General features: G+C 45.4%; 2 protein-coding genes across 2 annotated transcripts in view; both read right to left on the bottom strand.

The window, feature by feature from the left end:
* LOC311313647 (uncharacterized protein) overlaps window positions 1–5,991 on the bottom strand; it is a gene marked incomplete at both ends in the record, with an annotated part of 7,377 nt that extends 1,386 nt beyond the window's left edge. Inside the window, 6 exons of the mRNA XM_084443821.1 lie at window positions 1,197–1,275; window positions 4,263–4,447; window positions 4,735–4,901; window positions 5,063–5,127; window positions 5,408–5,467; window positions 5,924–5,991. Of these exons, the coding sequence (XP_084299947.1) occupies window positions 1,197–1,275; window positions 4,263–4,447; window positions 4,735–4,901; window positions 5,063–5,127; window positions 5,408–5,467; window positions 5,924–5,991 (624 nt within the window). The remainder of the gene's footprint in view (window positions 1–1,196; window positions 1,276–4,262; window positions 4,448–4,734; window positions 4,902–5,062; window positions 5,128–5,407; window positions 5,468–5,923) is intronic.
* Window positions 5,992–9,028: 3,037 nt separating this feature from the next.
* LOC311313648 (regulator of G-protein signaling 8) lies at window positions 9,029–10,301 on the bottom strand (the record flags this gene model as incomplete). The annotated part of the gene is made up of 4 exons (XM_084443822.1): window positions 9,029–9,211; window positions 9,463–9,629; window positions 9,794–9,840; window positions 10,225–10,301. 4 exons carry the CDS (start codon window positions 10,299–10,301, stop codon window positions 9,029–9,031), a joined length of 474 nt encoding a protein of 157 aa, XP_084299948.1.
* Between the last annotated feature and the right edge of the window lie 12,291 nt (window positions 10,302–22,592).

Consider the following 22,592-nt stretch of genomic DNA (forward strand, 5'->3'; position numbering starts at 1 on the left):
TGACTGTGAGAGCACGAGGGTGATGGGGGCGGTTACAGTAGATGATTTTGTACTGTACGTCTTTGTGGAAATATTTACTCAATGAGTGACTGTGCTTCAATATTGAACACAGACGAAGACAGTGATATAGAGGCTCACCTAGTCCTCACTCAGAATAATGTTTAGGGCACAGCATAGAATTACCTTTGAGATTGAGGGTCTCTGACAGATCATGTGACTGTACAAAAGATAAACTAGTTTCAAGGTCATTACTGTCACACCATGATCAACCTTAATACAGAACAGATAAACTGTGTCTTTATTCTTACCATTTGTGTTATCTGTTCCCATGGAGACATGTCCATTATTAGCCAGTCTAACAGGTTACTGTCCCGAGAGTACATTTGGAAGATAATACACTCTTAAGCAACATCCGATGTGTACCAGAGTCGTACAGTAAAGTCTTTGGAATGTTGTGGCCTATCAAGAATGTTCAGTTACATTCCTATTCATACCAACTGTTACTGATGTGCTATAAATAAACTGTTTTTGTTTTTTAAACAAACAAAAAACTGAGAGATGTTTGATAGTGAGTTTTCATACACATATTTAGCACAGTGCATATCAATTAGATTTTGCAGTTTGGTTGGTGATGCTTTCAAAGTGGATTATGTGAGGCCAATGTACAGACCACCAAAAATAGGCATGGAACAAACAAATGTGCTCCAATGAGCCCTCATGCCCACTAACCACAGTGTTAGTGTTTAACTGTGACCTTAAATTGGTCAAATGTCTTTGACCAAATTCAGTAATTCGAAGCGTTGTCGCTATTATTTGCCCTAACAAACAGCACAACACAATAGGACTCGCCTGTATCAGGACCAACAACTGATATCTCCTGAGTTTGGAACATACAAATCCACAGTCAGGACAAACCTCTCGAGACTGCTGGGAAATACCTTGTGCATAAAGCTTTTTGTGAGTAGGGTCTGTTTGGTGGAAACTTGTCCCTGTTCCCCTTCCACTTGTGACCAGACAGCTGCTTACACTGAGTCTGCACATCATAATAAACATCCCTTTCTCACCCTGAGCGTCCTGCTGCAGCTCAGTTAGTGCAGAATCACAATACAGAGACGGACGTCCGAGTGCACATTACGTCTGATTTCTAGAGCTCAAATACATAACTGGTTGTTGATGCAATGTTCTCCAGCACAGACCTCAACCCCCAAAAGGACAACCTTGTCTGCGAGGTATCTGGGGACATTAGCTTGTCTACTGCAGCTCCTGTAGATCTCGCTGGAGGAGTGAGTTGATATCAATGTATGACCGTGAGGTTTCAATGTGATGATCAATCCTTGTTAATGTTATTTGATATTAGTTAATTATAATTAGCACACCAATGTGTGCTAATTTTAGCAATGCAATGTTTAGTCAGTGTATGTACTCAAGGCGACTGTTTCAATAAGGGCTAAAATGTATTGCATATGGGTGCTATTAATAGTGTTGAACAATTAGAAATTGTTCCCTTATCTTTGGGAAGGTGCCAACTTTTGCATACTGTAAACCAATGATTGAAAGCCAAGGCAGCCAAGGTGTGGCCCTGACGTCAATGGTGGTTTGCGACAACAGTTTTTTTCAGGTTTGAAATGATGTGATGTTATTGTTAAACAAATATGCTTATCTTTCTTTTATTTCTGAGATGAGTGATATGATTCATAGTTGCTGACATTGCCTCAAACCTACCTGTGAATCCACTGTATACATTGGTGTTTATCCTGCTATGCACTGTATGTATATCAAGTAGTGTACAGAAGCTGGTTACCCTGAAACAGGCTTGTTCTGTTCTGACAGCTGTGTTGCTTCATTGGCTCAGTGTGCTACTAACCATTTTCTGCCTCCCCGAGTGCCTCTCTCTCTCCCTCCTATCCTCTAACCAGGTCCAGTGGATGCCCCACTGTCACCAGCAGACCTCCCGGAGTCCGATAGATACCCCTGTGTCTGCTGTGGATGTCGTAGCATTTAGTTAACACACACACACACATACACACAGACATACACCAGCCCACTTCTGGCTTTAGGCCTGGGCCATAGCAAACACACACTAGTATTTGCCATGTCTCTCCTATGATGCTTTTTTAGCCCCTTTACTCTGAAATGTAATTTAATGTAATGTATTGCTTTATAAATGTTCTTAGCCGGTAGACAAACATACTCCAGGAGCTTGCTCCATCGCCTTGTTGAGAGGGGTCAGGGAAGAATGTTTACAGCTCACTTATCTGGCCCCCGGGTGAAACTGTTCTTTTGCTTCCCTCTGGAATATGTAAGGGTGGGTCGTATGCCCACCTCCCTTGTTCTCTGTAAAGCGCATTGTGTTGCCTCTGGGTAGGAAATGCGCTATACAAATAAAGCTTTGATTGATTGATTGACATGAGCAAAACACATTTCCAAATTGTGGACAATTAAAGGTTATCCAATTCATGCCACATGAGGGACATTCTCAATCTGAGTAATTCCCTATATGGCACACTTACTGCATGCCAGCAAGCAGCCATAGGTGTTCCCAAATCCATAGGTTTAATGCAGGTCTCACTCCTAGTCTCACTCCATATTGTAATACTTATTACTGTACGTGTGTACTGTAGGCAAGTTGTTTCCAGAGGCGGTGTTTCAGACCCCAGCCTCTAGAACCACAGAGGCTTGGATTCAAACCCTGTCTTGCTTGAAAGCTCGTTTATTCTGCCTCCCTCTGGTTGTGCCCCTCTGTCTAAATACAATGCAAATTAAAATCTGAGGAATGTAAAATATGACCATTTTAGGAAGAATACCAGAGCACAGCTAGAGCTGTCCAGCTGCTACTACAGTATACAAGTAGACCCTCTGACGTGTCATTAAAAGGTTGGTGGTTAAAGTTAATCATAATCAGGATTTGGTACACTGGAATTAACTGCACTTCTCATTACTTTTCATAAACACCTGTTTTCATGAAAAACTGAAATGCAGACCTTCCTGTTTCGACTGTACTGGAGGTTCCCCATCAGCAGACAGTAGGCCGAGGGTCAGTCAGTCAGTGGATGTGAAAAGACAGACATGAAAAACAATGTATCTATGTTTTTTTTAATCTAACGAGAAAATCAAGCCAATTAAGATAATATGAAATAAGGAAAACTAAAAGACTAGTAATTGGTATACAAAAGTTGATAGAGTCTTCTTCAGTATGGCCTTCATGAATGATGATAATGAAGAGTTTTCATGATTGTAAAGCTATATAACCATTTATGGAGATAAAGACTTTCACAAGAAGCAGCTGCTGAGGAAGCATTAGTGAAAGAGGCCACGCGTCTTCATATTATTTAATAATTTAATGTCCTTCTAATCATTCACATATTTACAAACGCTGCAAAAGTCAACATTCCAACAGTGGCTGTGATAATAAATAAATACAAAATTCAAATCTTTATTGATCCACTCAACTTTGCTATATACAGTAACACAGTCAAACTGTGCAATTAAAAGCTCTCTTCTTAAACAGACAGAAGAAGAACTGAAAGTTAAACGTACAAAGTGAAACAGTGGCAAAGTTATCTTCTCTACAATACACTCACAACGTATCATTACATTTCACAATAGTGAGCTTTTAGTGAACCAAGTCAAAATATGCCTTGGAAATGTACCAAATGGTCCTCAAAAGAGCTATTTTGAAACATTATGTTAGTGCTTCTGTTTAAAGGATTTTGCTACCAATGTCTATTATAGTCTTACTTTAAACTCCACAGATAAGTCCATGCAAAAAAGAGGTCCATCCGGTGGCTATAGCTTGATAGCTAGACTTATAATCTATTCTGACACACACACACACACACACACACACACACACACACACACACATGCATGAGCATGACATCCTCTGTCCTTATCAGCACAGGAAACACCTCAGTTTGAGGGCGGCTGCAGAGTTTGCTGGCGCTGTCTCACGGTCCGCTTGTCACTCTGATGGTTCATTCTTTGTCAAAGACTTTCACTTCCCTCACAAACATATCATCCAGTGTGAATACACACCACCATCGCACTAGAGCCACCGCCTCTTCCCTTCCTCTCTTGAACACAGCGCAGGTACAGTGTTTGAAGGGGCGGGCCTTCATGGTTGTGGGACCCATGGTGCTGTGAGTACGGACACGGCCTCGCTCTCTCTATGCCAGGTCAACCAGACACACTGGCCCTTCATCCCCATGGAGCCCAAACGTTCCAGTTAGAGTTTTCATGTTCAGTCATTCTCTTGCTGTCACCCTTTGACGGTGTCGACAGTGAGCGATTCCAACAGGGTTCTGTACATGTCGGAGCGTAGGAACCGTGGGTATGAGTCTCTCTCCATCAGTCCATAAACAATCTTCTGAGCATCATCGAAGCTGTTCAAGGTGGGGGTCTTCACGTTCCTCTTGATCTGCTCTCGAGTGTGGTAGTCAATATTGATCTGGAACATGGTTAGAAGAATCCACGTCACTCCCTCTCAACACAGCACAGACATATTCAAACAGTACATATGCTGTTGCGTGCGTTGTATCTTGCTACTATAGGTCATTGACTTTAGCACTAGATTATGCTCTTAGTCGTTTGTTTAGAAAGTAGATGCACTTGTGAGTTCTGGCGAGTAGTAGTACACTGACTACCTACATTAAATGCAATTATTGTAAGTTGTATAAAAGCATCTGCTAAATGGCTGTGATGTAATGTACTGATCTGCTGTGTCCTCAGTCTCACCTCCTTTGGAGCCTCTGCCTTTATGAATTGCTCATAGATCCTCTTTGCCCTCGAAGACATTCTGAATGACGACTTCATTTTCTTGTACTCTTCACAAGTCAGCCAGAACTCAATGTTCTCATCGCTGAATTCAGATTTCAGAAAGGTCCTAAAGGTTGCTAGTCCATCTGGAGACAGAAACGCATTGATAAAATACAGGTGCTCCTAAACTCATGAAGCAAAGATCGTGTACAAGACTGGGTAATAGATGGCAAGCTTATTTTTTGTTTACTTATACATTTGCATATTACTGTAATTTTTACTGTTTGATTAATAAAGAGAACCTTACATTTTGAGTCCAGGAGCCTCTCCAGTGACTGTGACCATTGTTGGATATCTTCTAAACTTAGCCTACTGTGAAAGAATGTGTTTCATTACTCAGAATCAGATCTGGGAAGAACAAAAACCTGATGAAATATGTAAGACGAGGACACAGTGGCCTAATCCGGAGAAGAGTTTGCATAGATTTACTTTTTGTAGAAATATCCAACATTCATGTCTGTGTGTTGTGCCAAAGCTAACATGATGTCCCTAGATCATTTGAATCCTCATATAATTCCTTAGATGGAAGTGGGAGCACGCTGGGAATTTGAACACTGAAATGTATGCAAAGCATTCTCTGAAATCTCCTTACCTCTCACTGGCTGATGAGTGGGAGAACATGCACTGCAGACGGGACATGAAGTTCTTTCCACTATGTAGAGAACGATTGTATTACTGTACAAGACATACTGTATAAAATAAGAGCACAAATCTAAAATGGTTTAGTAGGAGTATGTAAAACAGTCGAAAACAAAGGCAAAATATAATTTATAAGCAGCGTATATATATATATATATACACACACACACATATATATATATATATAAATATATATATATATATATATATGCTGTTTATAATATTGTAGTTTTAGTTATGTTAGTTATATTTTAGTTATGTTATGTCGGTTATGTGGTGTACGTGTGAGGTGTCAGCACTATTTTACATGTTTTCTATTAATTGAGTTTGGATGTAATAAGCAGGGATTTGATATACAGCATGAGCATAATCTTAACTATTTAGAAAGCTGTTTGAATATAAATGATAACAATACTGTAACGTTATTTCATGATTCACAGCTTTAGAGAAAAAAATGACATTTACTCACAGGTTTTTCTTTGTATCATCTCTTTCCATGTCGAAGTGTGTCCGTGGTTGGATGATGAGGCTGGGCATGTTTTAAATCCACTCTGCGGTGCTGCTGGTCGGGGGCATGCAGCTGCAGGCTCTGGAGGGGCTCCCCCTATGACACGGCTTATATGCAGGACTCCAGTCGCCAAGGGGCTGGTATAAAACATCACTGGATGAGGTTCAGCCCAGAGGACTGTAGGAAGAGAGGAAGCACCCCCCCAACACACACACACACACACACACACACACACACACACACACACACACACACACCCTTTCTTGCTCTTTCTGTGACAACCATACTCTCTCAACACTCTCTCTCAACCCCATCTCCACTTTGTACCTTTACATCCACAGTATACCCCCCCCTCTCTCTCTTTCTCCCTCTCTCTCTCTCTCTCTCTTTCTCCCCCTCTCTCTCCCTCTTTCTCTCTCTCCCTCTTTCTCCCTCTCTCTCTCTTTCTCCCTCTCTCTCTCTCTCTTTCTCCCTCTCTCTCTCTCTCTCTTTCTCCCCCTCTCTCTCCCTCTTTCTCTCTCTCCCTCTTTCTCCCTCTCTCTCTCTTTCTCCCTCTCTCTCTCTCCCTCTTTCCTTCCCTCCCTGCCCCTTCACAAGGCTGGTCTTACGGTGCTGAGGACTCCTGCCTGCATCAAAGCCTGCTCTGTTCCGACTGTTTTTAGCCACTGAGATGCAAATGACAGGAACAGTGTCTGCGATAAGCAAATCTTGACCTTCTCTTGCTGTGTGTTTTGTACCCTATTACCTGGTTTGTACCTGGTTGCCCCTGCTATCTCTCCCAAAAGAATACATACATGGATTGCTACAGATGATTGTGTTGTTGTTGTTTTTATAGGAATTACAGTGTTTACAGGAAGTTAGAATAATTTAATTGATATACTATTTGCAACAATCACCACATTTCCGCCACATGATTCTTTTTAAATTGACCACCTAGAGGTCACATATGATAGCAAACCTGAATCGCAACACAACATACTGTACACACTCCATAATGTTTTTCCTTTTGTATTTCCACAACAGATTATCAGCAGCATATCTTTGAAGAGTAAAGTTTGGTTTGGTCAGTTTCTCCCTCCCTAGTGGTCCTTTACAGGACAGGCCAGGAATCACGCTCCCTAGTGGTCCTTTACAGGACCGGCCAGGAATCACGCTCCCTGTCCTGAGCCTCGGTCCTTTACAGGACGGGCCAGGAATCACGCTCGCTGTCCTGAGCCTCGGCTCTGCTGTGATTCTCCTGCTTTTATCCAAAGATGGTCACAAGCAGTCAAGCCTTGCTAAGGAACACCAAACAGGGTCCACTTATAGCCAGTGCTCTTAACCTCTAGTTCACACCGTCCGCAGGGCTGCCTCTACATCTACGCTACAAGAGGCTAAACTGACCCAAAAGGACACAGAAACATTGCAATAGCATGTTGAGTTAACCACACCAAATATCTGTTAGACAAGTTCCTGTTGAGTAACTCAGATACACACACAGAAACACACAGCATATTACTCACTTCCCTTTGGCAACCATGGTAACAGTTTAGACTGTGGAAAACAGTGACAGCTTGTATGTGAGGGATGCTGTGACATGCCGTGGTTCAGTCTGATGCAGGAGAGGAGAGGTGAGACCTCTGTCATCCACGTCCATGGCATACTGAGTGACGTTGGCCATCAGAATAGCTACAGCTGTAAGGGGGACATTCTGGGGATCTTGCATACCACCTCTGTAACTGTTCTACACACAGCACTGATGAATATCAATTTACAGTATCAACTGACCCAAAATTGTCTTGTGAAACACATTGAGAGCACTGGTAATGGTCAGTGGGAACCAGTTTAATAAACATTCTTGACAAACACATACTACATTTATCACTTTGAGGGTGTAAAACTGTTTAGCCTAGTTTATCTTTATTTATTGGTTCTCTGGACCTGAGCTCACTTTTCTTTTTAAGTCCAGATGGAGAGATAAAAAGGCAGTGTGTGGTGGGAGTCAGAAGAGTTGTTCCTCTGTGATGAGATTACCTTCCTAACAAGGCAACACATTCACAGTGATTAGACGCACATCAGCTGTCCGCTGACTCCAATCCTTTGGACAGCGTTCTTGGTCAGACAAAGTTATTCTTAGTTCCATTAGACTGCCTTTTTAAGCCACAACTTTGAGGAATAAAACCATTTACAGAAGAGGGTCAAGGGTGACGGCCTGACAGGGCTTCTGTTTTCCAACGTGGTGACATCGTCCCTGGCACAGGGTTTCGTCTACGGGTCTAATTAACGCACCAGACGACACCAGACATGTGACCAACACACTGAATTATCGTTGGGGTGTGGAAACTGATCTTCTTTGAGTCTCACCCACAGGCGATTATAGTCAGTGTCATAGGACAGGACAAATATAACCCAGATTCAAAATGGAAATGATGAGTAAAAATGACAGGATCCCTCCGTGTTATCCAACCAAAAACAATATAAAAAAAATTACATATTTTTCTTGAAACTTGTGACAACATAGGAATGTTTGATATTAGGGGTTTATATGAAAAGAGAGAATAAAGGTATTTTTTTTTACATGAATAGTCTTTAATGGGGGATTTAACAGTCCTTTAGCAATCCTCATATCTTTCATAATCTTTCTAAATACATTCTGTTCATACTGAACCTCAGACAATTTCCTAGAATCTGATTGTAAACATGAATTGACTTTTCACACACCAGTCCAACACGCTCTCTGAATCTGAGACCCACTGATTTAGAAATCTCTAAACCTTGCTTGTCATACTGTATATTTTTGTTCTCCAGTCATTTCCTCTTGTCACTACTTGCATGTCACTTCCTCCACATACCAGGTCTTGCTGTTCAGATGTTTCTTCCATTGTTTCAGTCTTCCCATCCACCCACAGGGTTCTAGTTCACTGTAGATTGATTATCAGATGCTCCGGAGGAAACGTTCACACTAGTCCTCTTTGTGACTTGGTGAATGAAGCGTGACCCTTACCCTATGAAGCGTGACCCCTGAGCCCTATGAAGCGTGACCCCTGAGCCCTATGAAGCGTGACCCCTGAGCCCTATGAAGCGGCCCTACCACAGGGCCCTAGACTTGCGCTGCCTCAGATTCTGGAAGGCTTCCGTCCTGCAGAACCTGGGACACGAGTCTTTCTCCATCAGCCAGTACACCTGGTGCTCTGCCTCGTCGAAGCACGAGAGACTGGGCTTCACTATGGAACTTTTGATCTTTTCACGGACGTGGTGGTCAATGTTGATCTGTGGGCAAAATGCCTACCAAATGAGTGAAAGTGTGAAAGTTGACTGACTGACATATTAGGTAAACACTGGAAAGGTACATGTAATGGGTACTGTAAAAAGCAATGTCTTAGATAACATAACATTTGCATCTTTGTTATTTGTATTTTACAACACATCGTGCTCCACAATGAACCTCTCTGTCCTGACCTCATATGTATTGAATGTTTCCATGCAGCATGCTGATATCCTGGTGCTCCTGATTGGCCTACCTCTCTCTGGGCCAGTGGGTGGAGGAAGTCCAGGTAGATCTGGGCGGCTCTGTTATGCCGTTCAGCTGCTGGAGTAGTCTCCCTGTATTCTTTGCAGGCTAGCCAGAACTCTATATTTTCTTCACTGAATTCCAATTGCAAGAAAGCACGGAAAGCTGCAAAGGACTCTGGGGATTAAAGATGCTTAATGAGACTCTTAAAAACTCTCATTGATGTATTGTATACTGTTAAATTGATGACTGCAATTAAAATAGGCTCACTCAAGGGAAAAAACATTATTATAATTGCTTCAAATGTGTCATATTATTTGTTCATTATTTGTTGTTCTTACTTTTGTTCTTTAACACTTTTTCCAGAGTTGGCTGAATCTCGTGAGAACTACAAAAGAAAGACACAGCTGGTGTTACTGTATAAGAAAGATAGGTGTAATTCAGTGTCATTGATTTAGATGACATTGTATTTTATTACCTTACATTTTATTGCGATATTTACTGTTAAAGTTTTCACTTACTTGTCCTTTGTAGAAAATGTGTCATTATTTATTTTTTGTGACAAAATGCCCTGGATATCTTTCTTCTGTCTCAGTCTGTTAAGGAGGATATCCGTTCTGTAAATTAGAATACAGAGTATAGTGATATAGGATACTCAGGAACTTTTATGTCATTGTACAACTTTTCACCCCTTGACCTAATCAATATACTTGTGACTGCTTTATGGCCAGTCATACTAAAAGACCCCTTTTTAGATATGGTAGTGGCTTACCTTTTTGGATGTTTTCTGATTTTAATCAGATCCTTAAACTCATAGATCTTTATCTTTGAAAATAGCAGTTTGGGCATCTTGACCAAACTGGTTGTATTTCCTCCAAAGTTGAGTTGATAAAGACACTGACAGTTCATGTTTCCAAGCCTTCTTGTATTGAGCCTCTCAGGTGAGGATGGTGTAATATTATGACGCTGAGGCTTGCTGGGACAGGGCCCTGCATACCATAGACAAAACACACTAGAGAATATACATCCCATTGGTCCTGGTTGATGTGACACACTAACCCACATACTCCAACCTGAGTTGTAAAATTCCGGTCCAAGTTTTTGACGGGAATGGCTGCATACTGTAGATTATGTATCAAAGTAGATTGAATAAAAACACACACATAGCTACAGTGTCTTGATAGTGTCCCAAATGGTCCCCAAAAGAGCTATTTTGAAACATCATATTTTGCTACCACTGTCACTGTCCATTATTGCTTGCTTTCTCATTCAACACACAACACTCAACACACATACAAACAAGAAGTACATGCTTGACAGACATATCTTGTCACACAAACATGGTAAATGGTAAATGGTAAATGGACTGCACTTATATAGCGCTTTTATCCAAAGCGCTTTACAATGGCCTCTCATTCACCCATTCACACACCAATGGCAGCAGCTGCCATGAAAGGTGCTAACCTGCTCATTGGGAGCAATTTGGGGTTCAGTGTCTTGCCCAAGGACACTTCGACATGTGGACATGCATACAAGGCCTACACCCACTTCAAACTGTTGGTCCATGAAACAATCAATAACAACCCTCACTCTCTGCATACAGTCCTCTTTATGTGTGTTCATTCCCCTGAACCCTGAGTAGTGCTGTAATTCCCCCCAGCCCTGAGTAGTGCTGTCATTCCCCCCAGCCCTGAGTAGTGCTGTCATTCCCCTGAGCCCTGAGTAGTGCTGTCATTCCCCTGAACCCTGAGTAGTGCTGTCATTCCCCTGAACCCTGAGTAGTGCTGTCATTCCCCTGAACCCTGAGTAGTGCTGTCATTCCCCTGAACCCTGATTGTCTGTCATTCCCCTGAACCCTGAGTAGTGCTGTCATTCCCCTGAGCCCTGAGTAGTGCTGTCATTCCCCTGAACCCTGAGTAGTGCTGTCATTCCCCTGAGCCCTGAGTAGTGCTGTCATTCCCCTGAACCCTGAGTAGTGCTGTCATTCCCCTGAACCCTGAGTAGTGCTGTCATTCCCCTGAACCCTGAGTAGTGCTGTCATTCCCCTGAACCCTGATTGTCTGTCATTCCCCTGAACCCTGAGTAGTGCTGTCATTCCCCTGAGCCCTGAGTAGTGCTGTCATTCCCCCGAACCCTGAGTAGTGCTGTCATTCCCCCGAGCCCTGAGTAGTGCTGTCATTCCCCCGAACCCTGAGTAGTGCTGTCATTCCCCTGAGCCCTGAGTAGTGCTGTCATTCCCCCTGAGCCCTGAGTAGTGCTGTCATTCCCCCGAGCCCTGAGTAGTGCTGTCATTCCCCTGAACCCTGAGTAGTGCTGTCATTCCCCCTGAACCCTGAGTAGTGCTGTCATTCCCCCTGAGCCCTGAGTAGTGCTGTCATTCCCCCGAGCCCTGAGTAGTGCTGTCATTCCCCTGAACCCTGAGTAGTGCTGTCATTCCCCTGAGCCCTGAGTAGTGCTGTCATTCCCCTGAACCCTGAGCAGTGCTGTCATTCCCCCCAGCCCTGAGTAGTGCTGTCATGGAAATACAGACCTTAGGATCCCCTGAGGCTTCTCCCTCATATGTTTGTTGTTGTTCTGGTGTGTGTGTGTGTGTGTGTGGGGGGGGGGAGGGTCAGCTGATTACATCTACAACAGAAATGTTTTGACTTCCCAAGGCCTGAAGAAGGTTGCGGTGTGTCACTCAGAAGGGTGACACACCCACTGTATATCTTTTCAACCATTTGACATGTTTAATCACAACATTAGCTACCATAGCTACGCAGATGATACCCAACTCTATATTTCCGTAACACCCAGTAACTACAGCTTGGTTGACTGCCTTGTCAAGTGTATTACAGATATAAATGTATGGATGTCACATAATTTCCTCCAACTAAACCAGGACAAAACAGAAGTACTGATCATTGGAGAAAAAGCTGAAAGAGAGAAACTAGCTGCACACTTAAAAACTCTGGAAATTGACACCAATTGCCAGGCTAAAAACCTAGGTGTCATACTTGACTCAGATCTTAATTTCGAAAACCACATCAAGAATATTACAAAGACATCCTTTTACCACCTAAGGAACATTGCCAAGGTGCAACCCTTTCTCTCTCAGGCTGACACCGAAAGACTAATGCATGCTTTCATCACAAGCAGGCTGGACTACTGCAATGCTCTACTATCAGGCCTACCAAAGAAAGCAATCTCTAAGCTACAAATGATACAGAATGCTGCAGCACGAGTCCTCACTAAGACTAGACGAAGGGCACACATCACACCAGTCTTAAAATCACTACACTGGTTACCTGTCAACTCTAGAATAGACTTTAAAATACTATTACTAGTCTATAAATCTCTCCACAGTCACTCACCAGAATATATTTCAGACATGCTTGTTAGGTACATGCCCAACAGACCACTTAGATCCTCAGGCACTGAACATTTAACAGTTCCAAAAGCCAGGACCAAGAAACACGGAGAGGCAGCTTTTAGTTTCTATGCCCCCAACCTCTGGAACACCCTACCGGAGTGCCTAAGAAGGGCCGAAACAACGGAGGTCTTCAAGCTTGACCTCAAGACGTACCTTTTCGACCTAGCCTACAATCACTAGCTAAGACCCTGAGATTCAGAAAGGCAGCCTCAAACCTACCTGTGAATCCTCTGTATACATTGGTATCTATCCTGCTATGCAATGTATATATATCAAGTAGTGTACAGAAGCTGGTTATCCTGAAACAGGCTTGTTCTGTTCTGACTGCTGTGTTGCTTCAATGACTCAGTGTGCTACTAACCGTTTTCTGTCTCCCCTAGTGTCTCTCTCTCTCCCTCCTATCCTCTAACCAGGTCCAGTGTCAGCTGTGGAGCTGTGGATATCGTAGTATTTAGTACACACACACACACGTACACACAGACACACATCAGTCCACATCCGGCTTAGGCCTGGACCTGATGCTCTTAGCCTTTCTTGCACCGAAAATTTTATTTAATGTTATTTATTGTTCTTTAAATGTAATTGTTCTTTTAATGTAATGAAAGATTACTGTTTTTTTGCTTCCCTCTGGAATATGTAGAGAGTGTTGTCGTATGCCCACCTCCCTTGTTCTCTGTAAAGCGCATTGTGTTGCCTCTGGGTATGAAATGCGCTATACAAATACAGCTTTGATTGATTGATTGATTGATTAATCGACAGGGACTTCACAGGACCTTCGTACAGTAAGGCTCATATTATGTGTCTTTGGAAAAAACCTTACACAGAACTTTAAACTACAGTAGGTGCAGTAAAGCTAGTCATATGCAAATTTAAGAAGAATTCATGACCTAAGGGGAGCAGAAATTGTTTTCATGTATAGCTTTGAATCTATTTTGATTGATAGGCCTATGGCAAAATGTGCATAGATAGGCCTAGACAGACAATTATTTTACCCTCCTCTTTCATTCACCGAGTAACCACTATTCATTACTAAATACCTTAGCTAAACAAATCTAGGTGTGTCTTGTTGAGTCAGATATGAACAAGGATAAATGGGCAAGTCACCGCCTTTGTCCACTGAGTGACTAGTGAGGCTCTCTCCTCTGGTAGGTTTCTGTTACTGTGGCAATGCGTTGCCTATACTGTAGATGTCAACCACCCATATCAGATCAGTTATTTATTTGTCAGACCGTTGATCAATTTATGTATATTAACACGTTTGTGGAACCATGTCCTGTTACAAGTACCTGATGTGAGGTAGTGTCATTTATACACATCCTCAATGGTTTATTATATGTTTTGAGGGAAAAGATTTCAGAAATATTTATGGTCAATAAGGGGAGATTATGACTGTGTGAGCAGCAGGTGCATGGATGAGCATTATATCTCACTAGATACGGTAAATGAACTACTGCAGTATCAATGGCAGATGGCAGTTTGCTCTCTGGTGAATATGTGAGAAAGGAACACTGAAAAAACTGCTATCATTGGATGCTATAAATACCCCTAAGGTAAAAAGAGAACTGTGATAGCCATCTGAGACGCATGGAGTTTTGAAACATTAGTCTCAGTGTGTGTGTGTGTGTGTGTGTGTGTGTGTGTGTGTGTGTGTGTGTGTGTGTGTGTGTGTGCGTACGTATGTGTTTGTTCTAGAAGAATGGGTCTGTACAGAGTTTGTAGAATCTAAAGGGTGTGCCATTTTGATGATTGCTCAACAGGGTGTATCTATCAGTGATGACGTGTCATCATTGTATTGAGACATGCTGTTCAAGAAAAGAGGCATAGGTATGGGTGTGAAAGGGAAATAGTCAGCTTCATGTGGTGAACTATTTTGATTATTATCATGGATTCACTGTTAAATTGCACATCCAGTAAACATCATTATGCCCCATGAATTACAGTAACGTAATTCCCATTATATACAATGTGGTCATCACTATTACATTTGTTTCTATTCCCACTGTCTGAAAGTGACATTGTGACCGTGGTGTTTTACACAGGAACCAACATGTCATCCCCCTAATAAGCCTGCGCCAGCACAGCTCAGGACCAGGACCAGGACCAGGACCAGGACCAGGACCAGGACCAGGACCAGGACCAGGACCAGGACCAGGACCAGGACCAGCATAGCTCAGGCCCAGGACGTCCCCCCAAAGGACGGCCATCTCTCTCCCTGTCTGGCTCTGAGGTGGAGCTGTGACTGGAACTAGGAGCTCCTCAGACGGATGTCTAATTGAATTTAGCGTTAATTAAATGATAATGAGGGGCGTAAGAGAGAGCAGTCATTAATGTGTCATTAATTACCTGGGATCCGGTTATACTGAGTAGTGCAGCGGTATAGAACCCATCGGTCCATACAATCATAGTTATGACACCAACAATAATCACAACAACAAATGACAATAACAATGTTGTGATCTATCTATCTATCTATCTATCTATCTATCTATCTATCTATCTATCTATCTATCTATCTATCTATCTATCTATCTATCTATCTATCTATCTATCTATCGAATATCAATGATTAAATCCCTGACCCATAGGCATCTATCTACCAAATATCAAATATATATTGCTTTTTTCTTTATCTTTTGACCGCAATTTCGCTTTGATTTAGTCTAGACGTCTAGGGCCATTTACAGTAGACATTGTTTAGCCGTCTAATCAACGTAAAAATGCTCAGTGGGGTTCGTCTGTCAAGGCAAGTAGGCCTACTCCCGTGCACTCAAATCATTCTGGGGCCTCATTTGTCAACATGGGTGTAAATTCAGGTGTAAAATATGGCGTACGCCGAAAACGAGAAAAAGGCGGATTGCCGCGTACGCTGAAAATATTTAGACGCTTTTTGGATCCATCAAACATGGCGTACACGCTGCTGCGCCGATTTCTCTGATAAATCCCACGGTGTCCTAGACGAGTGCGGACGTGAACGCGCCTCATGTTCCGCCCTCTCCACGCCCAAATTCAACCATATATGGTAAAAACCATGACAATGCACAACGTGGTTCACCAGAAGAAACCGGCATGAAAAGGTAGCCTGGAGCACAGGCAAGACAATTACATTGATGGAGAAGCGCGGTAAAAAATTTAATTTTTCGGAGACGGAGGTGCATGTGCTTGTTGGTGAGGTACACGCGAGGAAAAAAATCCTCTTCGGAAGGTATTTGTACTAGCCTACTTTTGTCTGATTGCTCCTACAGTTTAGGTAGCCTACTGTACGTTTCGTGCATCCTGTATGTGGCGTAGGCTACACAGACATTCTGTATTATGTGGCTGTGAGGAAAGCAAACATTCCACACATTCTGTGGTAGGCTATGATTGATTTAGGACCAAAAACAGGGAGCGATAACACAGATGATCACTTCATAATGTTAGACCACATTAAACATTTTCCCCTCTGGGAAATTAAGACTCTCATCTAAATCACCCGGTAAATCACACTTAAGCATTTATTTGGCTGCCAACAGAAAAACATATCAAATGAATATCGCTACACAAAATGTTTAATGGAAAATAAAGTTTACAAGCAAACTCAAAGAAAATGACTGAAATTGTTTCTCCAGACTCTGACGTGGGGTGGGACTCAGAGGAGGGGGAGTCTGCAGTGGTCCTTGACCTGACGGTCGTGCCCCCGCCGGTTGCAGCCTCCACCTCCAGCGCCACAACCTCCAGTGCCTCCACCTCCAGCGCGCCGGCCTCCACCTCCAGTACCATCTCCACCTCCAGTGCCTCCAACGCCTCCGTCTCCAGCGCGCCGCCTCCACCGCCCACGCCTCCACCTCCGGCTGCCAGCGTCCCTGCCTCAAAGGTCCCTGAGGGAAACCATCTGGGCTTCCTCTCAGACGCTGTGCTGGAGGCCCAGCTGGACATGGCAGAAGGGATTGGGGCAGTTGTGCAGCAGTTGTGCAGCAGTTGGTGGAGGTCACCACACTACACCACCAGAGCCAACAGGACATCCTCACTGCACTTCATTCCCTCACACATGCTGTCAAGGACCTCACACAGTCACTCACTACCACACTCAAGGACCTCACACAGTCACTCACTACCACACTCACGGACCTCACACATTCACTCACTACCACACTCAAGGACCTCACACAGTCACTCACTACCACACTCAAGGACCTCACACAGTCACTCACTACCACACTCACGGACCTCACACATCCAGCCGTCACGCGCAGCGCCTGCCTCCAGTCTAGCCCCTACCCTGCTGTGCGCCAGGATGAATGAGTCATGCGTGGAGCCAGGCCACCGTGCCACTACACTTGTGATGAGCATGTCAGCGTCACATATGATTTGGGTATTTATAGTGTGCACATATTTGCGATTCACATAGACGTATTCATTCACTGATGGTGCCCTTATCAATATGTGGGTGCAGTCGCCATCGCCGTCACCTCTTTGGAGTTCTATCTCGGCCAGTAGGTCGAGTAGCGCCGGATTCATTTTGGCTCGCATTACGCACAGGAGGACTGTCATTTATATGCTTACCAAACAGCAAACAGGTCCACATGATCACATATTAATGACAATCAATTGGTCAATTATTGCCGTTTGATGGAGTGCCTGCATTAGGTGAGGACATATTGCGCAGAAAGGTTTGGGACAGTGCATAGGTTAAAGGAGTAGTAAAGGGAAAATGCATGTTTAGCCCTGTTTTAAGGTTACTTATGATCATATACAATGGTTCAGATCAAAACGTTGACAAAACTAGCACTTTTGAGAAAGTCTGATAATTGCTCTACCACCGTTTTGGTCATACAATGGATGTGGGTGGGCACCTTGAAAAATCTTTCAAAAACATGTTCAACTCTCAATTTCAAAGACAAGAAGCTCACCGAGTGTCAGCACTGCGCCGTAGTGTCCCAAGATGTCCAGCAGATGGCGGCAGAGTGCACCGTACTTGGATTTTGTGGACTGATTTGGGCTTGGCTCACCCTAAATGGGTTCACCTGTTTGGTTGCTGATTGCATGCACCTGTATTTAAGACGTGTCTGTGTTTTGCCATGCATTCGAGCCTCATATGTTTCTAGGATACGCCTGTACCTTTGTTACCCTTTGTGGGACCTTCTTTTGTATTAAAGCAAGTTTGTTTTTGGCTCCTATGCTCAGCGTCCTGTACTTAAACTCAGTACTTTTAAGTTAGCATCGTGACAGTAGGCTCGAATCATCAACATGAGTTTAATAGGCGCTGAAGGAGCGGACATCAGCCTATCCCAAGTGCTCGGAGCTTTGAAAACCCAAGGATCCTCAATCCAGCAGATCCAGACCTGGATAACACAGCAAATGCATCAACCGAACCCCCCAGGCGGCAAGACATTCCTTCAGAAACCGGAGCGGTATGATGGCATCCCAGAGACCTGTCAGGGATTTTTGACTCAATGTGACCTGTTTTTTGTTATGCAGCCAGATCAGTTCCCCTCAGAAAGAGCTAAGGTCGCTTTTATGATTTCTCTGCTCTCAGGAAAAGCTCTAGTGTGGGCTACTGCCCTGTGGGAGGCTAGTTCCCCACTTTGTGCTAATGCAGCAGAGTTTTCTAAAGCACTACGCCAGGTTTTCAACCATCCTGTGAGTGGCAGAGAAGCAGCACGCCGCATCAGCACGCTCCGCCAAGGGGCCAGAGCCGTTTCTGAGTATGCTATAGAATTCCGCACCTTGGCAGCTGAGAGTAAATGGAACAATGAAGCACTTTTGACCACTTTTTATAACGGCCTGTCTGAGGCGGTAAAAGATGATTTGGCTAGTCGGGAGTGGGGTGCCACTTTAGATGAGCTCATTACCACCTCTATCTGCCTCGATCAGCGCATACGCGAAAGGAGGCGTGAGCGCAGGCTTCCCAACTCCGCACAGCCCCAAGCGCGTTCGCCACAGAGCGCGTCAGCTCCCGCTGCTCAGCCCACTCAAGCGGAGGCTATGGAGATAGGCAGGTACCGCATCACACCTGCTGAAAGAGAGCGTCGCCGCAGAGAGAGATGCTGTCTTTACTGCGGTGAGGCTGGTCATTACAGAGACCGATGCCCCCAGCTGCAGGGAAACGAAAACGCTCATTAGGGGAAGGGGACAGCTTCGTGAGCAGTTTGGTCCGATCTCAGTCCCCCAACCCAGCTAAGCGCCTATCCCTGAGTGCTCAACTCACCTGGACCCCAGAGAACCCTGAGAACATCCCAATCACTGTGCTGATCGATTCCGGTTCAGAGGAGAATCTGATGAACTCTGCTCTGGTCACACGCCTCGGTCTACCGGTCATGGCTCGTCCCAATCCTGTGAGAATACAGGCACTCGACGGACGACCCCTAGGCTCCGGTAAGATCAACTACATGACACGCCCCTTATCGCTACAGATTGGTTCACATAAAGAGACTATCTCTTTGGCTTTAGTCGAATCCCACCATGACATGGTAGTACTAGGGTTTCCCTGGCTCCAGAAGCACAACCCCCTAATCAATTGGTCCACTGGGGCAATTTTGTCATGGAGCTCAGAGTGTGTTTCAGCCAATCATTTTACACCTGGGATAGAGTGTTCCGCTGCCTGTTCATCTCCTGAGCTCACTTCAGTCCCTGCCGAGTATCATGACTTAGCTGAAGTGTTTAGTAAGACTAGAGCTACAGAACTACCCCCTCACAGATCTTATGACTGTGCCATTGACCTGTTGCCTAACACTATTCCCCCCCGGGGACGACTGTACCCTCTCTCCATCCCAGAGACTCAGGCCATGGAGGATTACATAAGTGAGTCCCTTACCAATGGGCTTATTAAGCCCTCGACCTCACCCGTGTCAGCAGGATTCTTTTTTGTACCCAAGAAAGATGGTGGTCTACGACCATGCATAGACTACCGAGCACTGAACAACATCACAGTGAAAAACAAATATCCGTTGCCACTCATGTCTTCTGCTTTTGACCTCCTTGGAGGAGCTACAGTGTTCACCAAACTAGACCTGCGGAACGCTTACCATTTGGTCCGCATCAGAGAGAATGATGAGTGGAAGACTGCATTTAGCACCCCTAGTGGACATTATGAATACTATGTGATGCCGTTTGGTCTGACTAATGCACCCGCTGTGTTCCAAGCCTTTGTAAACGACGTGCTCAGAGACTTCCTCAACCGCAGTGTGTTTGTTTACCTCGATGATGTGCTCATCTTCTCCAAGTCCCTTACAGAACATCGTCAGCACGTCCGGCAGGTCCTACAGCGGTTACTGGACAATCAGCTGTTTGCAAACTAGAGAAGTGTGAGTTCCATGTTACACGCACCTCCTTTTTGGGGTATGTCATCTCCCCTGACGGTGTGATCATGGACCAATCCAGGGTGCAAGCAGTACTGGACTGGCCGGTTCCTACCACTCTCAAACAGGTACAACGTTTTGTGGGATTTGCTAACTTCTATCGTCGTTTCATCCGAGGTTTCAGCTCCATTGTAGCACCCATCACAGCAGTGACCCGTGGAGCACCGACCAAACTCAGATGGACCCCGGAGGCACAAGCGGCATTCGAGCACCTCAAGGCTCAGTTCACGTCGGCTCCCCTGCTGAGGCATCCTGACCCTACCCTACCGTTTGTATTGGAGGTGGACGCGTCCAGTTCTGGAGTTGGAGCCGTGCTTTCCCAGAAGTCAGGTATGGACAATAAGACTCACCCGTGTGCCTTTTTCTCTCGCAAGCTCAGTGACGCTGAAAGGAACTACGACGCCGGTGACAGGGAGCTGTTGGCCATCCTACGGGCGCTTGAGGAATGGAGACACTGGCTAGAAGGAGCACGCCACCCATTCACTGTCATCACGGATCATAAAAACCTCCAGTACATCCGTGAAGCCAAACGCCTGAACCCCCGACAAGCCAGGTGGGCTCTGTTTTTCACCCGATTCAGGTTTATCATCACGTTTCGCCCCGGAACCAAGAACGCCAAGGCTGATGCCTTATCACGACAGTATGACATTGATGTTACTGACCCTGTCCCCGAGTGCATCATTCCCCCCAGCTGTGTGGTGGGACAGGTGACGCTTGCCCTGGAGGACGCCATCCTGCGTGCGCAAGAGGAGGATCCGGGTCCTGGTGGAGTACCCCTGGGCCATCTATGTCCCACTCAACGCCCGCTCTGATGTTCTACAGTGGGGGCATGACTCACCAGTGACGGGGCATCCGGGGACTGCCCGCACGGTAGAGCTAGTTAGCCGCCACTTTTGGTGGCCGCGCATGAGAAGCGACATTGAGGAATATGTCCACGCATGTACAGTCTGTGCTACACAGAAGTCAGGGAACCAAGCCCCGGCAGGCCTGCTTCACCCCCTGCCGGTCCCATATCGACCATGGTCCCACATTTCGATGGATTTCATCACAGGCCTACCACCTTCTGATGGCAACACTGTGATTTTTGTAATCGTGGACCGGTTCTCTAAAGCTGCCCACTTTGTCCCTTTACCTAAGCTGCCTTCAGCGAAGGAAACCGCCGATGTGGTGGTCCGGGAGGTGGTGCGTTACCATGGCATCCCAAGTGACATTGTCTCTGATAGAGGCCCCCAATTCATGTCCAAGTATTGGTGTGCATTTTGGTCCTTGTTTGAAACATCTGTCAGTCTTTCTTCAGGCTTTCTTCAGGCTATCATCCCGAGAGTAATGGACAGACGGAACGTGTGAACCAGGAACTGGAGAAATACTTGCGCTGTATGGTCTCATCCAATCCGGGTGCCTGGAGTCGGAAGCTGGTGTGGGCTGAAATCGCCCACAACCAACTGAGTGGGTCATCCACCGGTATGTCCCCTTTTGAGGTTCAGTATGGATTTGTCCCACCGTTTTTTCCCTCTCAACAGTCCGAGTCAGCGGTCCCCTCTGCGGATGCTGCTGTGGCCAGGTGCCGCCAGGCCTGGAAAAAGGCCCGTGCTGCGCTTACGCGCACCACCGAACGCCATCGAATCCAGGCCAATCGCAGGAGACGGCCTACCCCGACGTTCCGCCCTGGACAGAAAGTGTGGCTCTCCACCAAGTACCTGCCTCTGCGCACAGACACCAAGTTCACTCCCCGGTTCATCGGCCCGTTTCCTGTGGAGAGGAGGGTTAACCCGGTGGCTTACAAACTCAAACTTCCTAGGACTCTCCGGGTGAGACCGGTGTTCCATGTCTCCTTATTGAAACCTCTATTCTCCTCACCCTTGTCCAGGCCTGCCCCGCTGCCGCCCCCTCCGCGGGTCATCGCTGGTGGCCCGGTCTACACCGTCCGGAGGCTGCTGGATTCCCGGCGGTGGGGGCGGGGCCTCCAGTACCTGATAGACTGGGAGGGCTACGGCCCGGAGGAGCGCTCATGGGTGCCCTCCCGGCACGTCCTGGATCCTGGCCTCATCCGCGCCTTTCACCGCGCCCACCCTCTCAAACCAGGCCCACCTGCAGGTGGTCGTCGGGAGGGGGGCACTGTCAGCACTGCGCCGTAGTGTCCCAAGATGTCCAGCAGATGGCGGCAGAGTGCACCGTACTTGGATTTTGTGGACTGATTTGGGCTTGGCTCACCCTAAATGGGTTCACCTGTTTGGTTGCTGATTGCATGCACCTGTATTTAAGACGTGTCTGTGTTTTGCCATGCATTCGAGCCTCATATGTTTCTAGGATACGCCTGTACCTTTGTTACCCTTTGTGGGACCTTCTTTTGTATTAAAGCAAGTTTGTTTTTGGCTCCTATGCTCAGCGTCCTGT

The sequence above is a fragment of the Borostomias antarcticus genome (assembly GCF_949987555.1).
Source record: "Borostomias antarcticus genome assembly, chromosome: 10".
Classification (NCBI taxonomy): Eukaryota; Metazoa; Chordata; class Actinopteri; order Stomiiformes; family Stomiidae; genus Borostomias; species Borostomias antarcticus.